Raw genomic sequence first — 27,025 nt, 5'->3', positions numbered from 1 at the left:
AATACTAAATGGGTTGAGTTGTTAATTTATCCATGTATTGGCTAAATTAGTCTAAAGAACTAGAAGAGTAAATATTAGAAGTGGGGGTGGGGTTGGACTGGAGATCTCAGAGGTATTAAATCATCTTAGATAACAACTTAAGTTAAAAATCGATGGTGAAAACTCATATGGAACAAAAGGTTTTCATACCTGTTGGTTAGAGTGTGATTCAGACATCAACTCTGCCTTATCAGCTTGTGGGACTTCCGTCTTCCTGGAGGAGATCACATTTATCTTTGTCCGCCCTTGGTTAATTATTGACTTGTTAGCCTTGTTTGCATTAGCTGATGAGGTGTCATCCTCTACTCTGAGAGAGACCAATCCATGATACTTGATTTTTAAAGTAACCAAAAGAAAAAGAAAAAAAGAGGATTATCATTCATAAGCAACTTCAAAATTTTCCTCACAAAAATGGAAAGGAATTTTGAAACACAAGTTATTGTCAATCAAGGGGAGGAGACCCCCAAAGAAAAAGACAAAGAGAATGAGAAAGTGCAGTCAGTATTAACTACATCAAATTATTAAAGTTGTTATACATGCAGCTAAGACAAGACATAATAAGGAAAGAATCATAGAAGAAGCCACACCATATTATTCTTACTTTAAAAGCCACATTGGTTCCATTTCTTAACACAGATGAAGGATAAACCTGAAAAGGCCAGACAGTGAAATGAGTTTGGTGTATCTACACAATATAGAAACAGGTAGCTATCTGAAGCTTTTCATGAAAGTCTCATTGCGGTGGCTGGTGGTGAATAATCTAGGTTAGCAAACACTACAGATTTTATTCTTGGTTTTAATTTTTTCCTCCTACAATGGAGGCGGACGACATCTGAAAGTAGGCAATTAAAACTGAGGCCACGTCCTACATTACAGGAACTACAATAGCATAGTTATGGCACTGTAGCTATGCCGGCATAACCCCATAGTGTAGGCAGCCTACAGCAATGGGAAAGGTTTTTCTGTCACTGTAGAACTCCATCTCCCTGAGAAACATTAGCTAGGTCAATGGAAACATTCTTCCATCCACCAAGCTGTGTCTACACTGTGAGCTACAATGGCACAGCTACAGTGCTTAGGGGTGCGGATTTTTCACACCCCCAAGTGCCATAGCTGTGTCGACCTAAATTTTACGAGTAGACCAGGCCTGACACACAAAGGTGTGCTCAAGATCTGTTTACATAACCAGTTAAAGATCACAGTCGTGTCCCAATCAAATCAGTGTACATGAAATCTGCCTAATGAGGTGTCTCCACTGTTTTTTCCAATTTAGGTAAATTTTATTTCCTTGTTTATTTTCTAGTACCTTCAGGATCAGCTCTTAACTCCTATAAATTGACCTAGTTCCATTAATTTCAATAGAGCTCTGCTGATTTGCCCCAGCTGAGAATCTACCCCCATCAGAATCTTATTTTGGTTTGTTGTTTGATACACATTTCCTTCCTCAACTCCGCCTGTCTTTCTCAAATAGACAGATGCTCAGTGTCAAGGCTTTCAGAAGATACAGTATATTCTTAAAAAGCTCTTAAGTCTGATCCACTGAATGCACAGATATTTTTCTAGTTACAGTAAATTCAGGTAAGATCACTACTTTAAAAACATATATATTATCATCCCATCACCATACAATAGTTCTGCCTTACTATTTTGCCATTTCTGACAGCTCTAAGCCTCATCCTTGACAGATTCAGCAAGTTGAATTCCTGTAACACATCCCCTCTCTGCACCATCATCTCTTTGGAAGAGGACAGCGGGATTTCTTCCAAGTGAACAGTGCCAGGATTGGAGGGCGATGAGGAGCCTGAGGAAACTGGAAGCAACGCGCCTGTCCCCCATAAGTTGTGCTTGTTTTGGGCAGAGGAATGGAAAGAGCTGCATTGACCTGAAAGCATACAAGATGGCAGATGGTCAGTTCATTTTACATGAGCAGATAGCTGGTCACATTGACTAGGGCACTGAAACAGCTTGTCATTAAAAGTTGGATGATTTTTCATCTGATGTTGCCGATTTGCTATTTATTCACTAGTCCTCATTTCTCCCATTTGTTTACGTAGAGGAAAAGAGCATTCATGTATAGTATTTTCTGTGAGTCGTAAAAGTATAAATACTTTAGCACAAGTAAATAAAATCAACTCCCTGAAAATCAAATGCACTAAGAGGTACCTGTTGAAGGTACACATTTGGTCCATAGATTTTCAGGTATAATGAACAATTTTGGTAATATTTATGCCCTAATGATTTTCTCTCATCCCAAACAAAAATTTGCTGCCCTGTAAATGAGCACACATGTGCTGTAGCACCCTCTTCTGACCCTCACATGGTTCTGCAGCAGCTGGCCTCAGTTTCCCTTCACCCAGGAGATAATCAATAAGTCCAACAAGGCCATCACACACACCAATGCCCCTACCATATGCTCAGTCTCTTTTGGCCCAGTCTCACATAGAGGTACAAACTCTGCTTTCCTGAATGTTTATCTATTTTGAACCTCCAAATATAGTCTCTCAGGTGTTCCACTGGGCACCACCCCTTCTTTATGAGGCCTATCTATTCCCTTTCACAATCCCTCTCCTCTTCAACTTCCCCAGGTAACACACTCGTCAGCCTCCCTAGCTGCTTATTATTATTTTTCCCTTTGGAGTCCTCTGAATTACTGAGCTCCTCTTCTTGGACCTGTGCTCTGTGGATCCTCAGGCCACACCTTCAGAAGGCTTCCCCAACTGCTTCCCTCAGGAGTCCTGTCAGGAGCTCAGCACACCTCAAACAGCTCCCCAGTTACTCTTCTCTGTCTCCAGCTGCAATCCCCAGCTGTTTGATTATTTCTCACACAAAGATCTCTCCCTCTCATGTCCATTCTTCTCTGTCTTATAAAGCCCCGGTATCTTTCCTATCAATGAATCAGCAGCAGCCAGTTGGTCCCAGGTGCCTTCCTTATCAGTCATTTGGGTAGCAAGCAGTCAGTCATAGGTGCCTTCTTTTTCATGCTTTGACATTGTCTTATTTTCCTCTCAAACCAGTTTTACACTGATAAATTTCTGACTTCAGTTGAGTAATTTGGGTTTACATCAATGTTACCAATAGAGTGACCAGATAGCAAGTGTGAAAAATTGGGGTGCTTATTTTGGGGGGGGGCGGGGGAAGGAGAGGGCATAATTGCCTATACAAGACAAAGCCCCTAATATCGGGACGTCTGGTCACCCTAGTTACTAAACAGAAAATCAGACCCTGAACCTTTAAAAATGACCTTTGCAAAACTAACCCAAATTCATTTTCATAATTGACAGTAATGCTATTCTGCTAGGTAGCTAGAGAGAAGAATATTCTTCAATCTTCAAAGAATTTAGCTGTCTAGATCATTATTTGTATTTTCCTCAGCTGTTTCCACATTAAAACACTCCACACTCCATCACTGAAAAATACTACAGTATTGTAGAACAACTGCTCAAACCAGTAGGATACTACAGAATTTATTTTAAGAGCTGGGTTCAGTTGTTAGATTTTTTTCTGACATCTTTCCCAAAGGAGTGCAACAACTGTTATACAATCACCAGAAAAATATTTTAATGGACCTTCTAAGTAAATTCCTTTGAAAATAATGATGAATGCTGAAATCTAACACGCTTGTTCTTAGCAAAGGTTTTTTTTCTTTTGTACTTGTTGCTTTCTTCATGCTGTGTTTTCTAAGAGGAAGAATACAGTTATGTGAGAGAATAAACGGATCTGCAACTGTCAATCCTGTTTTCTTTTCTTTTTTAAATTAAGCATTTTGATTTGAAGGTAAGTGTTGTTGAAAGTAAGTAGCTACTCAGCCAAGATTGCTCCAGATTTTAAAGATGATGATCAAAAGAGAATACCTCCTTTTGAGTCCAGAATTTTCACTACAGCTTTTGTCCTGGTGCCAAGAATTGCATTCACAGGGGAGTTCAGAACTACTTCAAAGACCTCATCATCTTCCTCTAATCCGTCATAGGTAATTGCTATATTCCACGTCTTGGTTGACATTCCTACCAGAAGTAAACATTTTAATTACTCTTTAATTGCTATTTCAATCAATCTGGGTGTCAAAAAAAATATTAATTAACATGTCTACAGCTAGAATAGAATAGCTTGTGTATGCTATTGTGCTCATACCAACTGACTGGACTCCTGCTGTTCTCCCAAATAACACTAAGAGACCAAATTTGTTCCTGGACAATGATGATTCAGTTCATGTGCATACACTGTAATAAAAAGCTGCCTTAGACTTGGGAAATGATGGCTACAATACATAGATTTAGGGGTTCAGTTGCAATTTTAAAGAGAAATGTGATGCATTCTTTTTATCTTAGAATCTTAATTCTAGAGATGCTACAATTATTTAAAATATTTGCATAACCAATCAAAAATTACACTGACTTTTAGTACTATACTTCAAAAGCCAGATTCTGTTCTCCGTTACAAATTTAGATTAATTCGCTGGCTTTAATTGAATTATTTCAGATTTACATCAGTGGAAATGAGAACAGATTCTAGTTCTAACGTAAAGGGTTATTCTGGTTATTAGTTGAAAGACGAATAAATAATCATATGTTAAAAGGCAGTGTGTCATATATATATATATGAGGTGACTGCAAAGGTCTTCTTTTAAACAATTCCATTCTGAAAAGTTGCCTTTCAATTGGTCAGACCCAGATCCCAGAATGGGCATTATTGTTATATAAACCTCTTGGATTAGTACTATTAACTGACTCACAAAGTTAAGACGGATGTTCCGTATGCATGGAGTAAGATACATATATACAATATTGATTTTTATGCTGCCTCTGTTGGCCTCCCATTTGTTTTCGTCTCCATTTCCTAGTTACCTTTCAGTTGCATCTCCAATCTGAGATTATGGGCTCTTTATCTATCCAATGCACACTGAAATCAATGTAAAGACTCCCATTGACTTTGGATTGGCTCATATGCCACCATTAACTTTCATTTGTAATTTATTACTTTAATTTAATGAGTCCATCACAGTGGTCTCTGAGCATGTGTTTTTAAAATACACATCAAATTAGTTCACCAGTGTTAAGTAATTAGACCTCTCCCCACAAATTAAAAATAAACCCAAACACCAGCATCCTCTCAAGACGAAACCTGAGAAAATAAATGACTGTACACAATACCCTGAACATCAACAGATTTGGGGCTCCTGCCAGTGTAAACCTAGACAAAGGACCTTCAAGGGGGACAATCTACCAGTGGGAAGGGGAATAAGCCAGCATGGAAAGCATGTGTAGGGAGTTCATGCAGTACACGTGAGGGGTGCTGGCTGGAAAAGAGGGGTGGGATATGCTAAATCAGCATATCCCATAGCCTGCCTCCACCTGCAGACCTCTTATGGAATACCACTCAATCTAAAGGAGCCTCAACCTCTGGTAGGAACCCCAGGGAAGGACAACAACAGTAAAGTGGCCTACCCTCCCTCAGGGTGAATCAATGTACATTTCCCTGCACCAAGTTCAGAGCATCTGCTTTCCAGAGTAGCTGGACAATGGAGGGAAGCATATCCCAGTTAAGCGCCCTGCATTGAAAATGCTCTGCCCACAACCTCTAGATGTTTTAATCTAAAGAATGGTAGCTTGAGTGTATCGGCTTATTTTAGGCATTTGGTGAAGGAGAGGTGGCCTCCTAGGTAGTTAGGACCCAAAGCATTTAGGGTGCTTGTTTGTTGTTTTACACCAGTCTCAACATTCCGTATTGCATCTTTTAATTTAAAATAAAAAAGTCTAACGACAAGGTCTTTGGTTCTGCTCTGTTATCCAAAGTATAAGACATCCACTCTTCTGCCAAAACTGCCACAGAGGGAGTGTCCTTAATACAATTTTTAATCTGCTCCTACTCTGTTTCTACTATTCCATCTGTCTCTTCCTGCCTCTCTGTGCTGAATACTCCCGTCAGCCATTGGGAAGAATCAGTGATTTCAGAGGTGTGCTAGGAAAATGAACTAATTCTCCCATCTATTGTGTTTATTGCTTTATGGCCATCGACTCTCCCTAATCTGTCTCTAAAAAAGACCAGAAGTTACTTGTGCTTCCCCATTATGCCAAAGCTGAAACATTTCCAGCTATTTTGAATTTGTTGATTAGTCTTTTAACTGTCACAAATTTTCCTATGTGATAGCCAGGCAAAGACTGCAGTCCTATGGCATTTCTGTAGCCAAAACACTGCTTGCATTGCCTTTTTTCACAACAAAAGCTGAGATTCCAACTGAGAGATTCCCCACTGCAGACTCCACATGGTTGGGTTGGAATTTGCTTATCACCTCCCCCTTATCTTCTGTTTTTCCAGATGCAGATAAGTGCTTAGACTATTTTCCCCATGAAACAAGTGCTGTTTGTTTGAGATTGCCACAGATGATATTTCTAATTTCTTTTATAATTATGGTGATGTTTTGTAATTGAATTCTTACTCCTGGCACCACTGGCATAATCTCCATGGGCATTTCAAGCTGCAGTCTGAACTCTGTGGGCCACATTTCCATTCTACTATGTAGGACTCCATTACATTTACTAGTGTACTGTTAGCTCAGATACTGGCTTAACTAGAGATGGGCCTCAAGCTGCAAAATTCAAATCTGGATCTGGACTCAAACTTCAGACATGTTCATATCTGGGATTTTGGGTTAGCCTTATCTGAAATCTTAATTTGTTATTAACTATACTTTTATGGGAAATAAATCACTGCATATAGTTTTATACAGTGTTTTCTCAGCAGTAATGCAGTACCATATGAAACATCTGAAGAAGTGAGCTGTAGCCCACGAAAACTTATGCTGAAATAAATTTGTTAGTCTCTAAAGTGCCACAAGTACTCCTGTTCTTTTTGCAAATCTACATAGTCTCCCCAGCTACATGAGCAGCTTGATACAGTCAAGAAGATGCACTTTGTGTTTGGAACTACGGTGAGAAGTTAATTTTCAGTCGTGGTAAAAGTTCAGGACATTTATCATCTCGGTAGGAAAGTGCGGTAGGGAAGCTGTGTGAAGTGCATCACAAAATTCAAATGGCAAGTCAAAAATGTGTAGATGATAGTAGTCATATTGTTCTGCAGCACTTCTTCCATTTCTGTTATTCATTAAACTACCATCCTGTACTTCTGCAAAGGATAGCAGATAAGCATCTATCTTTTAAAAAGAGCACAGTGAAAACTACATCATCTCACTTCAGAAAATAAATATTGTGTCTGCCATTTGAAGTTCTCTTCTGTGAGCTACATTAGAAGCAATTGTAGGGAGTCCCTCCACACAATTTAGTATTCAGACACAAATGATAAAAATATGAAAGCCCTCAACAAAGCTTCCATTATGCTTGGCAGTAATTGCCACATTTGTTGGTGCTCTCAGCAGAGAAATGATAGGAGATGGAGACTGATCAGTCCATTGAGTGGTTTGCATTTAGGGTGGGGAAGATTGCACTGGCAAAGACCCTGCTTTACCTTTTCAATTGATAAGTTAAAACAGTGGGTCTCAACCAGGGGTCCGGGACCCCCTGGGGGGCTGCGAGCAGGTTTCAGGGTAGGGTTACCATACGTCTGGATTTTCCCGGACATGTCTGGCTTTTGGGGCTTCAAATCCCCGTCCGGGGGGAAATCCCCAAAAACCGGACATGTCCGGGAAAATAAGGAGGGAGGGCTCGGCGGTGCTCCGCCGGGGCCGCTGGGGCTGGCGGTGCGGGGCCGGGCCGGGGCCGGCAGTGCTCCCCAGGGCCCGAGCCAAGCCGGGCGGGAGACGCGGGGGCCAGAGCCTCTTGGCCTGGGCCGGCCGGCCGCCGGAGGGAGCCGCTCGGCCAGGGGGGCCGGACTGGGCCGCGCTGCACCCCGCCCCAGCCCCAGCTTACCTGCTGCCTCCCTGTTTCAGGCTTCCCGCGAACATTTGATTCGCGGGAAGCAGGGGAGGGGGAGAAGCAGGGGGCGGAGCGTTCAGGGGAGGGGGCACAGTTGGGGCGAGGCTGGGGGCGGGAAAGGGGCAGAGTTGGGGTGGGACCGGGGCCCCATGGAGTGTCCTCCTTTTTAAAAATTAAAAGATGGTAACCCTATTTCAGGGGGTCCGCCAAATGGCTGACATTAGACTTGCAGGAGCCCAGGGCAGAAAGCTGAAGCCCCAGGGCAGAAAGCTGAAGCCCCACCGCCTGGGGCTGAGCCCTGGGCCCCGAAGCCCGCCACTCAGGGCTGAAGCCAAAGCCTGAGAAACTTAGCTTTATGGTGCTCCCTGTGGCGTGGGGCCCTGGGCAACTGCCCTGCTTGCTATCTCCTAAGGCTGGCCCAGGCTTTTGTATGCAGAAAAACAGTTGTGGCACAGGTGGGCTGTGGAGTTTTGATAGCTTGTTGAGGGAGCCTCAGAAAGAAAAAGGTTGAGAACCGTTGCGTTAAAAGACTTTGCTCTCCAATATGGTACCTTTCACAATTAATTAATTCAGTGTAAAATTAAAACTGATATGCCACCACGTACCTGGATCAAACTGAATGAGCTTAGAGGGCGTCACAGTAAAATCCTTTCCCAATGTAGCAGTCACTTCATTAACCTAAGAAGAAATTAAACAGAAAATACCATACAATGGAGAAGCTCGATCTTTCCAAATCTTTTTAGTCTATTTAACCAGACCAATGCATTCTAATGAATGCTGCAACCTTCTGTGGATATTCATCACTATACTCTATTTATAAGATCTCAAAAGCACACACAGTATTGTACAATACACTGTGACACTTGAGTGAGAAAAGAAATGGGAAGAAAAATAAATCTTGCCAGTTTAAACAGGAGGGGAAAAAAACCAATTCCAACCTCGCCTTTGGGTTAAAAGTCATATTATAAAAGCTTATTGTGCATCTTGTCCTTTCACTTCTCAAATCACTACATAAATAGCATCATTTAGCATTTTTATTCAGCAAAATCTGGGGCCATAGCTATAGGTGGCACCTGGAGACAGATAGAATAGCTCTCTGAAAGTGTACACTGGACAGTTGGCCTGCGTGATTGGAACTGGGGTTAGGCTAGCCAGAGTAAAAGCATCCTCACAATCTTCCTGCATTACTGTGTCCTCACTGTTTCTGCACTCACCTGTGTGTGTCTGGGAGCATATCCCATAGTTCTGTGCACGGATATGCTCTGGGATTCTTTCCTGGTCAATTGCAGGAGAATTTGTCTGTCCCTTGGGGGAATTGTGGGAAGGGCATTTGAGGATTATCAGATGTTGAGAGATCTTACCATGGCTGGTATCCTACTGCAAAGTTGGTGGGTTCCAGCCCAAGCTAAAACACTGCTTCGGCTTTAAACCACACCCCCGGCTCTACAAGCAAGCATGGGTTGCAAAGTGCAAATATGCACAAGCTTGAGAGTTGTTCATGTGGAGGTAGGGGGTGTGTGGCAAAAATACGGGGAGGAGCACAGTCTAAGGTGTGGATATACCCAAACAGTGCATTGTTACACTACAACATCAGCATTACTGTGTGCCAGCATCCAGCCCTTCACATCGGGGCCTTGTGCTCCCATTTCTACTGACAGTAGAAATAGTTTGTGTGCAGGGCTATCCATGGGCACCATTGCCTAGTCAGGGTGGGCATGTACATATACATGCAGAAGCATGGGGAATAATGGCTCTCCATGACTTTTCAGAGGAGGCAGAATTTGGGAGGCCAATTTCCATCCCGTATTCTTACTTCTGGGCTTGATTTATCTGGCCTACAACTGCCATATGCTCAGTACCAACCAGAATATGACCCTTAGAATGTAAACCAGCAGTTCTCAATCCGCAGGCCGCATGCGGCCCGATTAGCACACAGCTGCAGCCCATGAGCATAGGGGTGTGCGGTGATGAGCACAGGGTGTGGGTGTGGGACACTAGTTCTCAACCTGCGGCCCAGGTAACACTTTGAGGGCTGCATGTGCAGCCGACAATGATAAATAGGTTGAGAACCACTGGTGTAAACAATCCTATGCATGATAAAGGGGAAAACAGCCTGAGATACATTTTGGATCCAATCTTGCCCCCACTGAAATCAATGGCAAAATTTCCACTGACCTCAGTGAGGATGGGATCAAACTCTATGTTTTCAGTTAGAGCTATTTACTGCCATCAGTCTACAACTCCTGATCTAGCTGTGTTATAAGCTGCTGAACAAAAACATGCTATGCTAGCCAGAGAAACTGTATTAACACTGTACTAGCAAGAACAGGGTCTTGACAAACACAGCTTGAACCATATGGCCTTTTTGCTGATATAGCGCATGATTACTTGCTTACCAACCCAATCAAACAGCTCATGTTTTATAAGAAGGAAAGCAACTGCCTCAGATCATTATTCCACTTCCGAACTTTATTGTTTAACCTTACCTTCACTGCAATAAAGGCAGAGTCCATGGAGTGCCCCAATCTGGTGATTTTCAAAGGCAACATTCCCACATTCTCACACACCACGTACTCAGCCTGTTGTATTTCAATTTGAGACCACCTCAGTTCCAGACTGTAGGGGGGAGGAAAGAAAATCTGTGTAAAAAACTCTTTTGCAGTCCACAGGGATCCCTCCTGCTGACTGCTGACTATGGCTTTGGTACAGGTGACATTTCTCTCTTGATTGTTGATTCAGTGAATACACACACAGAGTTTCTGTTTTCAAATCAATGGGTTTGTTTGTGAGATTGTGTTAATTAGAGATAGGAAAAACAGTTAAATAAATTAAATAAATTAAGAATTCCAACTGAGTCTTCACCTACCCACTGAACCAGGGCCACTGAAGTCAGTATAAGTTTCGTCATGAACTTCAGTGGGACCAAGATCTGATCCTAAGATCTGTTTGGCTAAGCCAGACTCTCTCTCCTGCTTGATTTCAAATAAGGCAATTGTTTCTTCCCTCCATTTAATTTTATTTTACTGTGACTCTCCAGTATTCTCCCTGTATCATCACCTCTTCCTTCTTACAGCTCTGCCTGGATCTAGCCCCCATACCCCCTCAACATGCCACTCCTCCCACAGGCAACTCTGGCTGCCTTTCAAACCAGCCCCCACAAATTGCTGAATTCAAATCTTGTCTAAAACACCCCATAGAATCACTTAGGAGGGAATTGGGCTGGACTTATTGTAAAGTCACAAGCTGGGAATGGTTGTGGAGAAAAACATGGGACGAGCCCTCTCGAAGGGTTGAGCTTAAAGAAGGGTGTAAGTGGAGAGTCAGAGATGAAATGAGAGAATGCCTCAGCTATGCCACTTATGAATCATTATCTTGAAAGCTTCCAAACTTTTGGGGTATGATGACCATCTCTAGTGCTATTGGATGTTACACACACACACACACACACACACACACACACAGAGAGCCTTGGGCACTAATGGGAAAACAAACCCCTTCTGAACTAATTTGTAAAGTCTGTAATGTATGGACTGTCTGTATACCAAGAGTAATGTTAGTGTGGGGGCTGTTGGAAATGGTTTCACATCAGAGGCTTAACGGATAAAAATTGATATTATAAATGTATGCCTTAAATAAGAGCAATGAGGCCTTTGCATATTTCCATGGAGCACTGGAACCCCGAGAATGCATAGGTGAGTGCTTTGAAACCCCGATGTCAATCATCCATCATTCCTGCACTGAGCTCCTCTTTGGCAATGTCTTTACACCTTACTGCATCTGATGTGATTTCCCGAGTATCGTTCTTGTCTCAGGGCTTATCTACACGAGGAAACTGACTGGCATAGCCATAGCATAAATACTATTCCAATATAGCTATTCTGGAATAACTCCCCCAGGAGAACACTCAGTTCCAAAATAAAGATGATTTTATTCACCTAATTAATCCAGAATAAAATTACTTTTATTTCAGAACTCAGTGCCTAGACAGGGGAGTTATTTTGGAATAGCTAAATTATACCAGACTAGATATAGAAGAACAGATATTGCTCTGCAGCTATGCCAGGAAACTCCTTCAATGTAGAGAAGGTCTAAGTTACATGCTAAGAGTCACATGGCAGGGACCTTTAATTTTTCACGTACTGTAAAGCACACTGTATAGCACTAGAAATAAGAAGAGTCACCCTCAGTCTATCCACATTTCAGGAACTGTTCAAAGTCTGATCCTGTAGTAATTCAGCATCATTCAAATAAATGTTTGTGCTTTTATTGAAATGATATGCACTTTCAAGTCACCACAGTTTTTTGAGTGTGCTATCATTGTATTACACATTCAAATAAACCCAACTCCACCATTTGAATGCAATGTTAAATTTGGAGTTTTTCATTAAAAAACTAACACTTTGGTATCCTGGCCAAACTCCAGTCCAGTTAATTACTGTACTTTCTACCTCTCTAAAATCTCCCCCGAATTTTCAATGTGAGAAGCTGTTATTCTTCAGCTTCCTTCCTAAAAAGATGTGTTGCATTGGTACTGATGTACAATAATTCCCAGGTTCCACCCTAGAGTTGGCTGCATCAAAATGGTGGGTAAGTGGCCTTTATATACCTAGTGAAAAAATGTTTACAATGATTATTCATCTTTGAGAATGTAGTGCTATAACAAAGTGCCTAGGTTAGCCATATTCATATGAGGTTGAGTACAGAGACATCTATTGACATAGTCTGGTACTGCATTAGCTTCAACCCCAACTATTGATGCCTTTTCTCACTACTCCATGGTGAAGCAGTGGTCAGATAGTTCTTGTGAAATCAACCGTCTCTCTTTTCCCTTCTTTTTTAATTCCACGGGATCTGGTTTGTAGACACCAACTGTAGCACATGTAGGATAGCCCTGGTCATCTTTCTTGCTCACTTCAAATTAAACAAGTTGGCTGAACACTCAGTTGAATTTTCAGAAATAAAATAGAAACAGTTCTAACCACATAGAATTTTGCTTATTTGCTGAATTAACTAGAGGTGTGAATGTAAACTAAATAAGTTAAATTGCATTAAACCCCTGTATGGACATTCTCATTCAGAATTAAAGTGGTCTTGATTTGGGTTAGCTTAATTTACTTCCAAAGTGATGCTGTCTCCTTCATTACTTATTGTTATCAGAGAACATTTTAGTTGAAATGAGGGAAATAAATGAACTGATTCCCCAGTATCATATCAACTAATACACACACACCCCGGATTCATGGGGTTTATCACAGGCTAAGGTGAAACTTCAGTGGGTGCCTGTTAAAATGTTGGGAAGAAGAGAGTCCCTGCATTTTCTCCCCTCAATCTACCCAGGAAAAATATAGCCCATAGAGTTTTTATTACTTAATGTTTTCTATTTGTTGCTTTGGAAAGGCCATTGCTCTCACACAGGCTTAGAGTGACCTCCAGCTGCAAGAGCATGTATGTGAAGCTGACAACCTGGTCCAAGGCAGTATTTGAACTCTAAGTTTATGGGCCTCATTTTCATTTACATTAAGGTCCCTTTATACCTCTCTGAAAGGACAATGTAAAAGGGAGAATGAGAATGTGTGCGTGCATGGTCATGTACTGTGAGAAATGTGGCATTTAACTGAAAACTGTTCCTTTGTATTTCTTCAATCTAAAAGGACATAAGAATGGCCATACTGGGTCAGACCAAAGGTCCATCTAGCCCAGTATCCTGTCTACTGACAGTGACCAATGCCAGGTACCCCAGAGGGAGTGAACCCAACAGGCAATGATCAAGTGATATCTCTCCTGCCATCCATCTCCACCCTCTGACAAACAGAGGCTAGGGAAACCATTCCTTACCCATCCTGGCTAATATCCAATAACGGACTTAACCTCCATGAATTTATCCAGTTCTCTTTTAAACCCTGTTATAGTCCTAGCCTTTACAACTTCCTCAGGCAAGGAGTTCCACAAGTTGACTGTGCGCTGTGTGAAGAAGAACTTCCTTTTATTTGTTTTAAACCTGCTGCCCATTAATTTCATTTGGTGGCCCCTAGTTCTTGTATCATGGGAACAAGTAAATAACTTTTCCTTATTTACTTTCTCTACAACACTCATGATACCTCTATCATATCCCCCCTTAGTCTCCTCTTTTCCCAAGCTGAAAAGTCCTAGCCTCTTTAATCTCTCCTCATATGGGACCCATTCCAAACCCCTAATCATTTTAGTTGCGCTTCTCTGAACCTTTTCTAATGCCAGTATATCTTTTTTTAGATGAGGAGACCACATCTGTACGCAGTATTCAAGATGTGGGCATACCATGGATTTATACAAGGGCAATAAGATACTCTCCGTCTTATTTTCTATCCCCTTTTTACTGATTCCTAACATCCTGTTTGCTTTTTTGACCGCCGCTGCACACTGCGTGGACGTCTTCAGAGAACTATCCATGATGACTCCAAGATCTTTTTCCTGATTCGTTGTCGCTAAATTAGCCCCCACCGCATTATATGTATAGTTGGGGTTTGTAGAAAGTCCGGACTCACCCCTGGGGCGCCTACTGCTGGTCGTCCTGGGGCGCCTACTGCTGGTCGTCCAGGGAATTAGCTCACCAGCCTCTCGAGCGCCCTCTGCAGGCCGGTGATCCACCTGTCCTCTTCTGGCCCCCGTGTCCCTCCCAGGACCCGGTGCCCCTATTACTGGGATGCTGCCCCCTGGCAGTACCCCACAGATCTGGGTCTCCCCTCCCTGGGGAACTCCCACCCACTATCCCCACCTTGCCTCAGCACTAGGCCACTGCCAGTCACCAACTAGTCTCTGCTCCCTGGGGCAGACTGCAGTATAGGCCACTCATCACTGGCAAGGGGGGGTTTGGATCTGCTGCCCCAGTCTAGTCGTGGGCTGCCCTCTGCAACCCCCAGTATCCCTTGGCCTAATACTAGGCCACAGCCTGGGGCTTTCCAGGCTGGAGCTCCCCAGCTCCTCAGCCTTTCCCCAGCCCTGCTCCACTACAGGTACCCTGTATCTAGCTCCCTGCAGCCAGGCCCTTCTCTCCCTGAACACAGAGAGAGACTCTTGAGCTCCTGGCTCCCAGCCTCTTTATACAGGCCAGCTGAGTCCGTTTGGGGCATGGCCCCAGCTGCAGTCACTTCCCCTAATCAGCCCAGTAGCTGCTTGCTCCCTGGGCTATCTCAGGCCCTTCCAGACAGGAGCAGGTGTCCACCCTGCTACAGGGTTATTTCTTCCAATGTGCATTACTTTACATTTATCCACATTAAATTTCATTTGCCATTTTGTTGCCCAATCACTTAGTTTTGGGAGATCTTTTTGAAGTTCTTCACAGTCTGCTTTGGTCTTAACTGTCTTGAGCAGTTTAGTATCATCTGCAAACTCTGCCACCTTACTTTTTACCCCTTTCTCCAGATCATTTATGAATAAGTTGAATAGGATTGGTCCTAGGACTGACCCTTGGGGGACACCACTTGTTAATCCTCTCCATTCTGAGAATTTACCATTTATTCCTACCCTTTGTTCCTTGTCTTTTAACCAGTTCTTGATCCATGAAAGGACCTTCCCTCTTATCCCATGACAACTTATCCATGAAAGAACCTTCCCTCTTATCCCATGACAACAGCTTCCACATTCTTTTACAGGTTTCAGAGTAGCAGCCGTGTTAGTCTGTATCCACAAAAGAATGGAACATACTATATGCTCCATTTTATGCATCCGATGAAGTGGGCTGTAGCCCATGAAAGCTTATGCTCAAATCAAATTAATCTCTAAGATGCCACAAGTACTCCTGTTCTTTTACAGTCATTCATAAGGAATATCTCTTTACTCTTTTTCTCAGAGTTTCCTGAAAAAATGCTGCAATATGAACCTGTGACACTGTATACACATTTTTTTTCCTCAGCATCAAAACCACCAATGGCTGATTTGACTTAAGGCAGAAAGTCATGCACAATGTATTGAATCGCTTAGAATAGAAAATTTAAGTTACGTTTGCGGGGCAGCAGAGTTTCCGGTGGGATCTGTGACTTGAAACTCTAAGCTGTCTGAATTCACCTCCCAGGATGGATTGATGACATAAAGTATGATTTTGCCATTTAAATCCTTTTGGCTGAATCCTTTCTGGATAAATCCACCTGGGAAAGAGGGGAAACATTAAGATAAATCAAAATCCAGTTAAACAAGAGTTAGCAAAAGTCACATGGTTTGAATTAGCAACAGAGGGTCCTATGGCACCTTTAAGACTAACAGAAGTATTGGAGCATAAGCTTTCGTGGGTGAATGCCCACTTCATCAGACGCAATGAAGTGGGCATTCATCCACGAAAGCTTATGCTCCAATACTTCTGTTAGTCTTAAAGGTGCCACAGAACCCCCTGTTGCTTTTTACAGATTCAGAGTAAGATGGCTACCCCTCTGATGGTTTGAATTGATTATTAAAGAACTTTTTCTTTGTTAACTCTTATAATTCTGCAACATAGTACATAGATCTTCCAGAAATCTACCCTTTCCTCTGCATAGTGCCACTGCAGTGTTTACTATCCCCTTCTCCCGGCAATTATCCAGTTCCCAGGTGACATCACATCAAATGACCTGGGTACAGATTAGCTTCCTTTGTTCACTATTTATCATTGTTTTACCTGCCATTAAGCTTATAACACGTCTGTGATACATTGGGGCTTTGTCCCTTTCTACACTGATGTTTCAAGCTTCATTTTCAAAAAGAAGTTCTTGAATTGTAGCTACAAAATATGCTACCAAGGTGTTTAAGAATTCATCACTGACTTGTATTTGGGTACTGGTATTGGAACTGTCTCATCATATTCCAGTCTCCCAAAGAACTCTAGAATCAGAATTCAGTTTGTTCTACCACAGCTGAGCGGGCCTAAATTTTGATAGGGTCACAGGGTTTGAAATCTGCCTCAGTGTGTCCCAAGATGTTTTAGATCATTGTATGAAGAGGTTAGAGAACACGTTACCTGTTGTTATATTTTCCAGGTAGCCATAACGAGGACCTCGTAAAATCTTAAAAATGACTTGGTCCTCTTCTGTATCGGGGTCATATGCCTTCAAGGACCTGGCAGTAATGTAAATCCCATAATTGCCATTTTTCAGGAGCTCCACATCTGAAGAACAATGGAGGTGAACAATTTTTGGTGCAGTTTTGTCCAAATGGTCCACCTGAATCAAGGTTAGAAATAACAAATGTACATTTGTTTCACAGAATCAGACCTTTCCCTGCACTCAAAAAAAAAAAAAAAAAAAAAAGTTGAGTATATAGGTACCATAGGAAATCTGACTCAAGGCTTTGGTAATGTCACCCACTGACCTGGTCAATATATCCTCCCCAACCTGAGCTACCTTTGCATCTCCATTCCTAACCATATGACTTGCATTCCTGTCATCAAACCTGTGGCTCCTGCATCCCATGATCTTCCCATGAAACTATTTTCCTTATCCCCATCCATCTTCTATCTTTCTTGTGAATAGGAATTATGAGGCCTCTTTGCTAAATCTGTACTTTGACATTTCTCATGGTTTGCTATACAATGCAGTCTGGGTCACTTGATGCTAAAAATGCCAGATTATATAAGAACTTAAAGCAGAGGCATCTGGGCCTAATGCTGACACTGTGAGAACCTTTAAAGGTGGGGGAAATCAGAGACCAAAGGAAAGATCACACTATGGAAAGGAGGAACTGGGTCAGGCTAATGGGAGGCAACTGATAGGGATTCAGAATTCATGGCCAGGGAAGGAGGGAAATCCAGCTTGCGAGCAAAGGGAGCTAAGCACTGAGATTGGTGAGAACAGAGGACTCCCTAATGGAGCAGAATTTAATAAAAGGTTCTGGTTCCGTTCTAGGGCAGGGCTGAAGTTTGAATAGATTCTGGTAAGAGCTGTAAAACATACCTTTGTCACAGAACAGTTACAAGTATCAAGTTGACTATTTTCTCCTGGATGTGGCCCATGACAGATGCTTCAGTAGTCCTAACACCACCCCGCCACACCAAGTGCAGCTTACTGTGCAATATACCTTTGGGGGAAATGTGGGATTTCATCCTCACCACAGCTGGGGTTAACTTTGGGGCCTTAACACTTGAAGATTGGAAACTCTTACAACATTCATCTCAACTAGTGTAACAAAGATTGCATTTTTTCTTATTCTTATGTCTAATCCATTTTTGAACTATTGCCACAGGGTATTACTGAAGCTCCATTGGTTAATTATCCTATTAGCCCATCCCTACCAGATCAATCCTAAATTGCTGAGTCCCTGAAACTGAGCAGCAAGCAAGCACTAGCACTATGCCCATTGGAGCCAGTATTTTTATACCTATTAATTAACCTTATTGTTCTATTCAACTTTTTAAAACAGGGTGTTGGCCATACTTACCTGAATGGTGAATGCCACAGGCTCCATTTGCACCTTCCCATCTACGATGAAGCCTTCATTAGTCCTATCTGTTGCAACAAATGTAAATCTGTCAATCTGGGAAGCCCCTCCTCCATGTCTATATGCCATGTCCATGTTGTCCACATCTTGCTGAGTGAAATTGTGCTGCAGCAGCACAGTCCCTCGGTAGCACAGATGGCCATATTGAGGGAGCTGTGCCAAGAGGAAAGTAAGGTTCTTTGAGGAAGTGTCTGCATCTGAAAGCTGCAGGACATCAGGAGAAAGGAGTGCCATAGTGCCTTCCACTAATCTTAGCCCCTTGTTCCTAGACACTATGGGCAAAGCTTGGTCCACTGTCTCCAACGTGATCTCGAACGTTCCGTGTTTAGTCTTCAGTCCATTGCTGATGATAAATCTGGCAAAGAGAGGCAAGGCAGCCTTCAGCATGTGTTCTTGATTCACCATCTACTGAAATGAAATGATAACACCTTTACTAAAGGATTTGCCTCACGGTGATTCTGAAACACACATCAAAAACTAGATCTCTGACAGTATCCTGCTTTTCTTTTGACTCAAACCCGGACCAAACGGGGGATAGTTATACAACTTAGGGTATGTCTACCCTGCAGTTTTTCTGTGCATGAACTACACACAATGCTGATGAAGGGTTCTCACTTGCCAAAGTTTTCATTCAGTTATTTTTGTCATTACCTTACTGGCAAAGACCTTCCCCTCAGTTAGACAGCTTAACCCTCAGAGTGCTAGATAGCCTAGTGGTATGGCTCTTACCCAGAGTTCAAATCCCAGAGGATGGCAATGTGCACTAAAGACTACACTATCTACCTAAGTGGAAATATTTGATTTGCAAAGAGCTGTTCTCTGTGGTGATATATTTCCCTTACTCCCACCGCACCTCCCAAAATATACTGCACATTGTGTGCATCCATTATCATGCTCACAAGTGTAAATTAACATGGGAAAGTACAACTGATATTTCAGACATAACTACAGGTGCATTCCCAGCTAGCCACTTTTTCCTCTCATTACTGGACTGCCATTTTACATAAACCAAATAAGGAATAGTCAACATTTTGATAATTTGTTTCGCCTTGATCTGGCGGTTGAGAGGCGTGTAAACTGAACTCAGAGAAGTATTAAAAGAACCAAAAGCTCAGAACTAGGATTGCTGTGGTTTACCTTGTTTAGAAGTGATCTTCATAGGTCATGGAAATGGCTTGCAGTGTTATACAGGCTGTCCAACTAAAACCCTTCACTGCCTATGCCAATGCCCGACGATTAGGGGCTGACCAACTTGTAAGCAGGCACTATGCCATCAGACAGATGGGAACGAATATAGGCAGGCCAGAGACTATATAGGAGTTAGAAGTATGTTTACTGAGGGCAGAATTCCCAGCAGGGAACATAGAGGCAGCTGTCTGTACTGACCTGAAGTTACTGTGCCAATGGTAAAGGGGATGTACTATTGCTAATTTAGCTGGATCTGATATACCGCTGGAATAATAATACCAAATGATAAGTACAAAACAGTTTTCATGGTCATGCAAGACCATTTTTTGGCCTTATAGAGACAGGAAAAGTACAGCTGAGGGGTGCAAATTGACACAGCCACCTTTTGGGGGTCTCCCTGGAAGGTATCCTGGGAAATCTCTGAAACCAATATTTAATCAAAAAGATTTAGGAAGAACAGTTCATGTGTATGAAAAATTAGTCCAGAATCCTGAGTCCAGGACACTGGACAGGTTCTGTGACCATCTTAGATATATAAATAAGGCTGAAAATTACAATGCAGATAGAACTTGATCTGGCAGATAATGAAGCAGGCTGGGTCCAAGAAGTAGTTATTGCGACACTTTCCTATTTCTACACTTCAGTTTTTTGTTTATTTCAGGTTTACTGCTGCTCTGTTTTCCCCCTAGGAATGAAAAGCAGCCAACATTCTCATCACTCTGATGAAATTTGGGGAACAACTCTCAGGTTTAGTTAGGAGGACATGTCGCATGGTTTGATTTCACCATTACCAAGGTTTTATGCTTTCTGAAGTTCCATGGCAATAGAGTTGGCTGCAGAACCTGCCATCTGTCATGGCATTTAAAAGATAAAAATGGAATCATAAATAGAGCCAGCTCATTACAAAATCGAGCCAGCGTGTCAAAATGGAGGACATTAGCATGTTCTTTTAGCATCCTGCTGCCAGCATCTGATGTCAGGTTGCTAATCATTTGAAGTCATCTGTCCAAACAAGCATTGCCAAATCTTTCTTCCAGGCCAGAAGCACCAAACAATACAGGGAAATTTATTACTGAAGAAATTACTTTAGCGGAAGGTAAAAATCTGATCATTTAACCCCCCCACCCTCCCCCAACTCCATATAATTAATGTTACCATTCCTTGTTTAAAAAAAAAAATCTACTGCAGTATTTATATCCCTATACACAACCAAATTCTTTGCCAGAATAACAGAAAGGAACATAAATTACAGTGATTCAAACTGACATATATTTATTAAAAAAACCACAATCTTACTTCTATTAAACCAATCATTCTAATTTGGTTCTTCTCCACTGGTCCAGACAGAAAACTTGTTTTAGTTTAAACTGGATCTATTTCAGTTCAGCTCAAGTTAATTAAGAACAGATTTGAGCTAAACTGAAAAGCCACTCAAACTGAAATAAGTGGGTCCACACAGAGGTTTGCACCGGTCTAACTTAAATTGTGCAAGTTTGTGTTCTACACCTTAACCATACCGCTTCATGACTATCACAAAGCTTCACAAAGCCAAGGAAGTTAACAAATTCTCAGTAACTGGTATTCTCTGTTATGGAAATAGGCAATCATAAAAACAGCTCTCACAGCAAGAGCTGATTGAAAATCAGAATTTCCACCTCATACGAAATTCAAATATTTCAATGTTTGCTTTTGTTTCAAATTGGGACAAAGGGTCAAAACATCAATTTTTTTTTGGAGAATGAAAAGTTCAGATAATTTTCACTCAGAAATGTCTAAACATTTCATTTCAGCTTGGTCCAATGTTGAATTGTGTCTGCCACAGAGCCACATAGGACTTGTAGTTTGGTTGCCTCATGGCCTCATTCTCTTCTTTGGGCAAGGCTTCCTGGCTAGACTACATCACCCAGGATATACTGCAATCATAAAAGTCCTACAAGGCATTATAGCAGTTTAGCCATACAAGGGAATGATGAATCATGGGTGATGTAGCCCAACCTGGGAGCACTAGCCCATACAGGAGAATGGGGACATGAAAGCATCTAAACTACAACTCCCATGAGGCATCGTGACAGCTCAGGTAAATTAATATAGAACTGACCCAAAACTAAATGTTTCTGTTTGGTTCAACAAACTACAATATTTTGATTTGTGTAACCCAAAGTGAAATACTTAATTTGATTTTCCCCAAAGGAAAATCAACAAATGTTGGCAAAATTGAAAATTTCCTGTGGAAAATTTGGATATTGCGGAAATCCCATTTTCTGTAAAAAACAAAAACAAAAAAATCCAAACATTTTGATGGACAATTCTCAGCCAGCTCTACTCAAAGCTTATCACTATTTCTTGCAGAACATTATCTGCATTTTAATCAGCCTAACACCCCCATCCCCAAAAGGCTGTGTGCAATAGTGAACCTCCCTCTAGTTGCACCCTTCTTTTCTATGGCCCATTGAGGTAAATTATGACCACCACCCAGAACTCTGTTCGTCCAGACACTTTGCCTTCAGAGAGTACCAATCTCTGCTGGCTTGTGAGGCTGGTTCAGGACCAACCCAGATTCTCCATGTGACAGTGCATTTGATTGTCACTAGACTGCCAAGCTGGCTCTGAAGGTGACAAACTTTTGTGTGCAAATTCTGTTGTACTTATTTATTTCCTTGTCTTGTGGAACTAGAATAGATTAATGCTCATCAGTGTGTGAAAGAATCACTATAGAATACAAAAAGCCTGTGGTAGAATTAATGTCACTTACTGAAGATTTAAAAAGTCTACTGTGTTGAAATAAGAAGCACACAACACAAAAGGGCAGGGCACAGTCTATATGTATCAGGGAATATACTACTGATGGTCACGTACACTGCTCTTCCACCATATAACACTGTTGACAACAAGAAGGTTAAGGCAGAAGTTAGTTAAATGGTTAAACTGCATGACACAGTCACTCAATCTGCTCCAAAGAATGGCTGTAGCAAGAGGCATGAAAGAACTATCTAAGTCTAGATCAAGAAATCTGAACCCAAATTCTCAGTGTGGACAAGGATTTGGTGGGAGCACTGACTCTAGTATGAAAGAAATTGGGTGTGGTGCCAGGAGATTGAGCACTTTATGCTAAAAGTGACACAATTAGAGCTGCCGTCCTAAAAAATAATATAGTAATGAGCTAGATCCTCAACTGTAGCTCTACTGAAATCAGTGGCGTTATGCTACCAGCTGAAGATCTGGGCAACTGAGGAATTTTATAAGAGAGGCACAGAATTGCACATTAGGCAGAGTGAGGCCTCCTTGTTTCTTAGGGAGACAAGAGTACTAGGAAGGAATAAATGATATATGCTGTTGCTGTGTAAATCAGCTAAATGTTTGATATAAGTCCTGAGAGATTTTGGGGTGGTGTACCAATAAGTACCAATAGGCAGGTGTTGGAATACAGAAGACTGGCAATGGCAAATTTACATTTTGATAAGTTTGATCCTACCCACCTGGGATGTTATTACATTGGTCCATGGAAGCAAATCATCCTTAATTTTGGCAAAAATTCAGGAGGGACATTACACTGACATGAGGCTTCAAATTGATATATTAAGCAGGCACCAAGGTATTTAAATGAGTTTATGACTACTCAGAAAAGAGAACTGTGCCAGAGTAGGTAATTTGTCTACCTTATTAGTATATTTATTAAAGTTGGTTTTGTAACCAGAGAGATAATCAAGATATGTTAATAACTCAGGCAGAGAGCTCTTATGGACTGAACCACCTATCTTAAAGCCATAGATAAACAGCTGATGGATAGCCCGAGCTAACGGTTCCCATCTAGAATAAACAAAAGAATGGGGGAACCAACAGGAAACCTTATAGAAAACATGGTTCAGCATGCAACCTTCAGAAAATATGAATCATTAGAAAACTTTAGTTGAGGGAGATGAATGTAAGGAATATGATGCTCTAAACTTTCTATTTTAGGGATTTTTATAGCACCTGCCTTCTCTGAGGCAAATCTGCTACACATAGAGAGGGGAGAGGATTGCAGAGGCTGGGTGGGAGGGGTGGGGGATACCTCTTCCTGGCAGTTACCAGTTTGCCCGTGAGGGCGATAGGGGGAAAGGAGATGGGATTGCCAGAGATGGAGGCTCCACTTTAATTCAGATTCTTGTATCTTTGACACTCCACAACACCTACTACCATGTGTCCTCTACAGGGGAGACAATGTGGGATGTATCAGAGGAGATTCTTTTACCCCACACAGTTCCCCAGCAATCAAGTCAGCCATTTAGTGTAGGTGCTTTGCTAAAGATTTACCCTTTAAATAAAACTTCCACTCAACACAGCCAAAAGACTTTTCTGTTCCAAGTGAAATAGGAAGACCTGGGAATTCCATGGGTCTTAGCAAACTGTATGACACCGAACAGCATGCATGTGCTTTCAGCGGCTGCCTAGCATTAACATCTGGTCTGGGTATAGTAAGGATGGATTTCCAATCCACACTGCAGCACTTTGGAAATTAGCAAAGATCTCAATACCTCAATGTAAAAGGGATACAGTCTGCATCACCTGCAGTCCTGGGGATCTTTGCCCTTAGGAGTGATAACAGATTGTACTGCTTCAGATGGAGTGTGGTGTGGAAAATTGAAAGAGAAATTAAATAATTAATCTATCTTTTCAGGGGGGAATATAAGGAACGTATAGTTGAAAAAACACCTGGTTCTGAAAGACTTCAGGTATTACAAGAAATGTGCATCCCAGCTCTGTCTCCTCCTAACACCAGTGGTACAATTAACAAGGAAAACGTTATAGTTTAAGGTGAAATTCCACAAGGGATGTTACTGAGGCCCACTCTCCTGACTTAGTTGTTATCAGCCATGTATATTTGCATCTTATAACAATAGTTGAACCATTATAGGCAGATGAATATAGCCCAGGCTCTTATTTCATGGTTTTAAAGGATGAGTAGTGATCACATAGTGTCAGTCAGGCTAAATCCAAGATAGAGGTAATACCTCTTGTCATATAAACATTGGCTATTTACTACCAGCACCATCACTACCACCTTTCCATCAGTTTTGTTATTAGTCAAAGTAACAAGCAAGAAGGAATTCTTCAGAACTTACCTGAACAGATCTCGGGGAGCAGCTGCCTTGCTATTGTGAACATAGCAGACTGCTTGACCTGCTACATCCATTTGGCTGAAACTTGTAATAGGGACTCCAGGATAGCTGACATACTCTATCTGTCCATACTGAGGTGGCGAGGTTATCACATAGAGGAGCTCTTCTGGTTTCTCAGTTCCATCAATTGCAAGGAGAACATCAGTTGTCAAGAAACCTCTGTCCCCCTTAGATACAGTAAGTGGCCTCACGAAAACAGCAATGTCCCCTGCAAGATACATGATACCCAGTTAAAAGTGTCATATTGACATTTGTATTTCTGTCTTACCTATTGTTTCCACCTAGCGTAGGTAGATGAATTCATGGTTTTAAATAGTGATTGTGCAGTGTCACATTCGTCAAGAATAAATCTACAATAAAGGTAACACAAATCCAATGATGGAAGTAAGGCCTCATGGTTATAGCACTAAATTGGGAGTCAGGAGCCCTGAACCATACCATCCTCCCAACTTTGCTGTTCTTATTACTTGCTTTGGAGAAATTGCTTACCATTTTTCTGTGCCTTGGTTTACCCATGTACAAAATGAGTATAATACCCACTTTACCAAGATATTGTCAGCCCAGTATAGTCTACATTTATAAAACACTTTGAGGTCCTATGAGGTGAAGGATAAAGTATTAACTGAGTGTACAACCTTTTGGAATCTTAGGAAGCCTTCTTCAAAAATAATTTTAAAAGACCCAATCCCACAATGAGTTCCATGCAGGCAGATGCTACTGCAGGCTTGGAGCCCCACTGAAGATAATTGGACCTTGCCCATTAAAGGGTTAAGGTCAAAGAGTGGATCATAAATGGCAATTTAATTTTTTTCAGATTGTCCTGGTATAAGAATTAGTCATGGAAGAATGCAAAATTACCCAGATCTTTACCTTTTTCCATATCCTTGATAGTTATATAGAAGTCCATTGCTGGGGATTTGTTGTCCCCATCCCACAGATGAAATGTGAAGCTGTCTTGGTTCCTGGACCCCATAGCTCCTGTATGCACATATCTCACAAGGTTCATATCTATTTCCTCCTGGGTGCACTTCATTTCAGTTTGGAGCATCACCCAGTCCCTACCTACCTAGAAAGAATAAAAATCTGTCAGCAACCTGACAGTATTCCATAAGTTTTCCCAAGTTAATTTTGCTCAATTGGTAGATATTGCTCAGTTATTTACACCCTTGCTGATGATAGCCTACCTATATTCCCCTTTCACACTTTGGACCTCCTTCCTAATAGGAGGTTTCAGGGACAGTAGTTGGTAGGAGCTTTGTAGCCAAGCAGCCAGAAGAGCTGGAAAAAGCAGATGCTAAGAACCTAACGGAGCTCACTGCTAGGAAGTGTTTCCTCATATTCAGCCTACATTTTTCATTTCATGCCATTACTCCTAGTTCTGCTCAGGCCCAAAGTCAGCCAGGCATAAGTGAGGAGCCTATGGGGAGTTAGAGGGAGGCAGGGAGAATTAGGGAGCCAAGGGGTCCTTCCCTGGAAAAATTTGAAATGTCAGGTGCAATATCCTGCTTTGCAGAAGATTTCAAGGTCTTTAACAACAAATATGCTAGATCAACCAAAATCTGAATATGTGGTATTGAGCAGGAGCTGTGTCCCAGTGTAATATGCTGCTGCTGGAGAAAATAATGTTAAAATACCAATAAGCCCAACACACCAGACCCATGGGCTTCTGACAACACTCATCTATTTCTTGTTAGACACACACACACAAACCTATATACAATATTAGGAGAAGCCAGAATCTACCTAGCAACTTATTTTCTTCCCTGATATATGGGGCACTAGGCTCCCATTTCCAACACCGTCATTCAGAACCAAGCCCCACTTGTTTCACAGAATCATGCTACCTGGAATACAATAGCCAATTTTCTACATAACAAATAACAAAGAAAAGGTTAGTATGTCTGCCTTGCTTATTGTTCTGATTGCTCATCTTCGGTCAATACTTTTCTTCCCTCCTGTTTCTAGTACTATTTTTTCAGTCTCTCTTTCTCTCTCATTAACACTTATTTTCTGACCTTCCCTTTCCTCTTTCTCCCTCGTTACTTTCTTCCTCTCTCACTGATAGGTTCTTTCCTGCACCACTGGGGAGTGTCTCATCTGTGGGGTCTCCTTCCACTCTCTTCCTGGTCCCTAAAATATCTCCCCATCCTCTGTCCCTGGGGTTGATCTTTCCCCCCATTGGTCTAGCTCTTCTCTCTCCTCTTCCTCCCATTGGGATTCTTCCCCTCTAGGATCTCCACCATCATCCCAGGAAGATCCTGCCATGATTTTAACTTCCCCTTCACCCCATCCGAGACTCCCACCTCTAGTATCAAAACCTCTGATTTAGTATTTTGC

At 41.8% G+C, this 27,025-nt stretch overlaps 1 protein-coding gene across 14 annotated transcripts in view; it reads right to left on the bottom strand.

The window, feature by feature from the left end:
• The window catches only part of FREM1 (FRAS1 related extracellular matrix 1), a 102,017-nt gene that overhangs the window by 14,006 nt on the left and 60,986 nt on the right, over positions 1-27,025 (bottom strand). For 6 of the 14 annotated variants that reach the window (XM_042850512.2, XM_042850511.2, XM_024106160.3 and 3 more), the window contains 11 exons: positions 25,559-25,754; positions 24,632-24,896; positions 18,282-18,696; positions 16,867-17,068; positions 15,880-16,024; positions 10,391-10,520; positions 8,510-8,582; positions 3,891-4,040; positions 1,662-1,921; positions 641-688; positions 190-369 (listed from right to left, as the gene is read on the bottom strand). In XM_042850512.2, coding sequence (XP_042706446.2) covers positions 190-369; positions 641-688; positions 1,662-1,921; positions 3,891-4,040; positions 8,510-8,582; positions 10,391-10,520; positions 15,880-16,024; positions 16,867-17,068; positions 18,282-18,696; positions 24,632-24,896; positions 25,559-25,754 — 2,064 coding nt within the window. Of the gene's footprint in view, positions 1-189; positions 370-640; positions 689-1,661; positions 1,922-3,890; positions 4,041-7,778; positions 8,396-8,509; positions 8,583-10,390; positions 10,521-15,879; positions 16,025-16,866; positions 17,069-18,281; positions 18,750-24,631; positions 24,897-25,558; positions 25,755-27,025 lie in introns of those variants that run through there. The other 8 variants (XM_024106159.3, XM_005295160.4, XM_024106161.3 and 5 more) reach the window with 7 other exon arrangements.

This window comes from Chrysemys picta, chromosome 6 (assembly GCF_011386835.1).
Source record: "Chrysemys picta bellii isolate R12L10 chromosome 6, ASM1138683v2, whole genome shotgun sequence".
Lineage (NCBI taxonomy): Eukaryota > Metazoa > Chordata > Testudines > Emydidae > Chrysemys > Chrysemys picta.
Note: the sequence above shows the minus strand (reverse complement) of the source record. Positions and strands in the feature narration are given on the sequence as shown.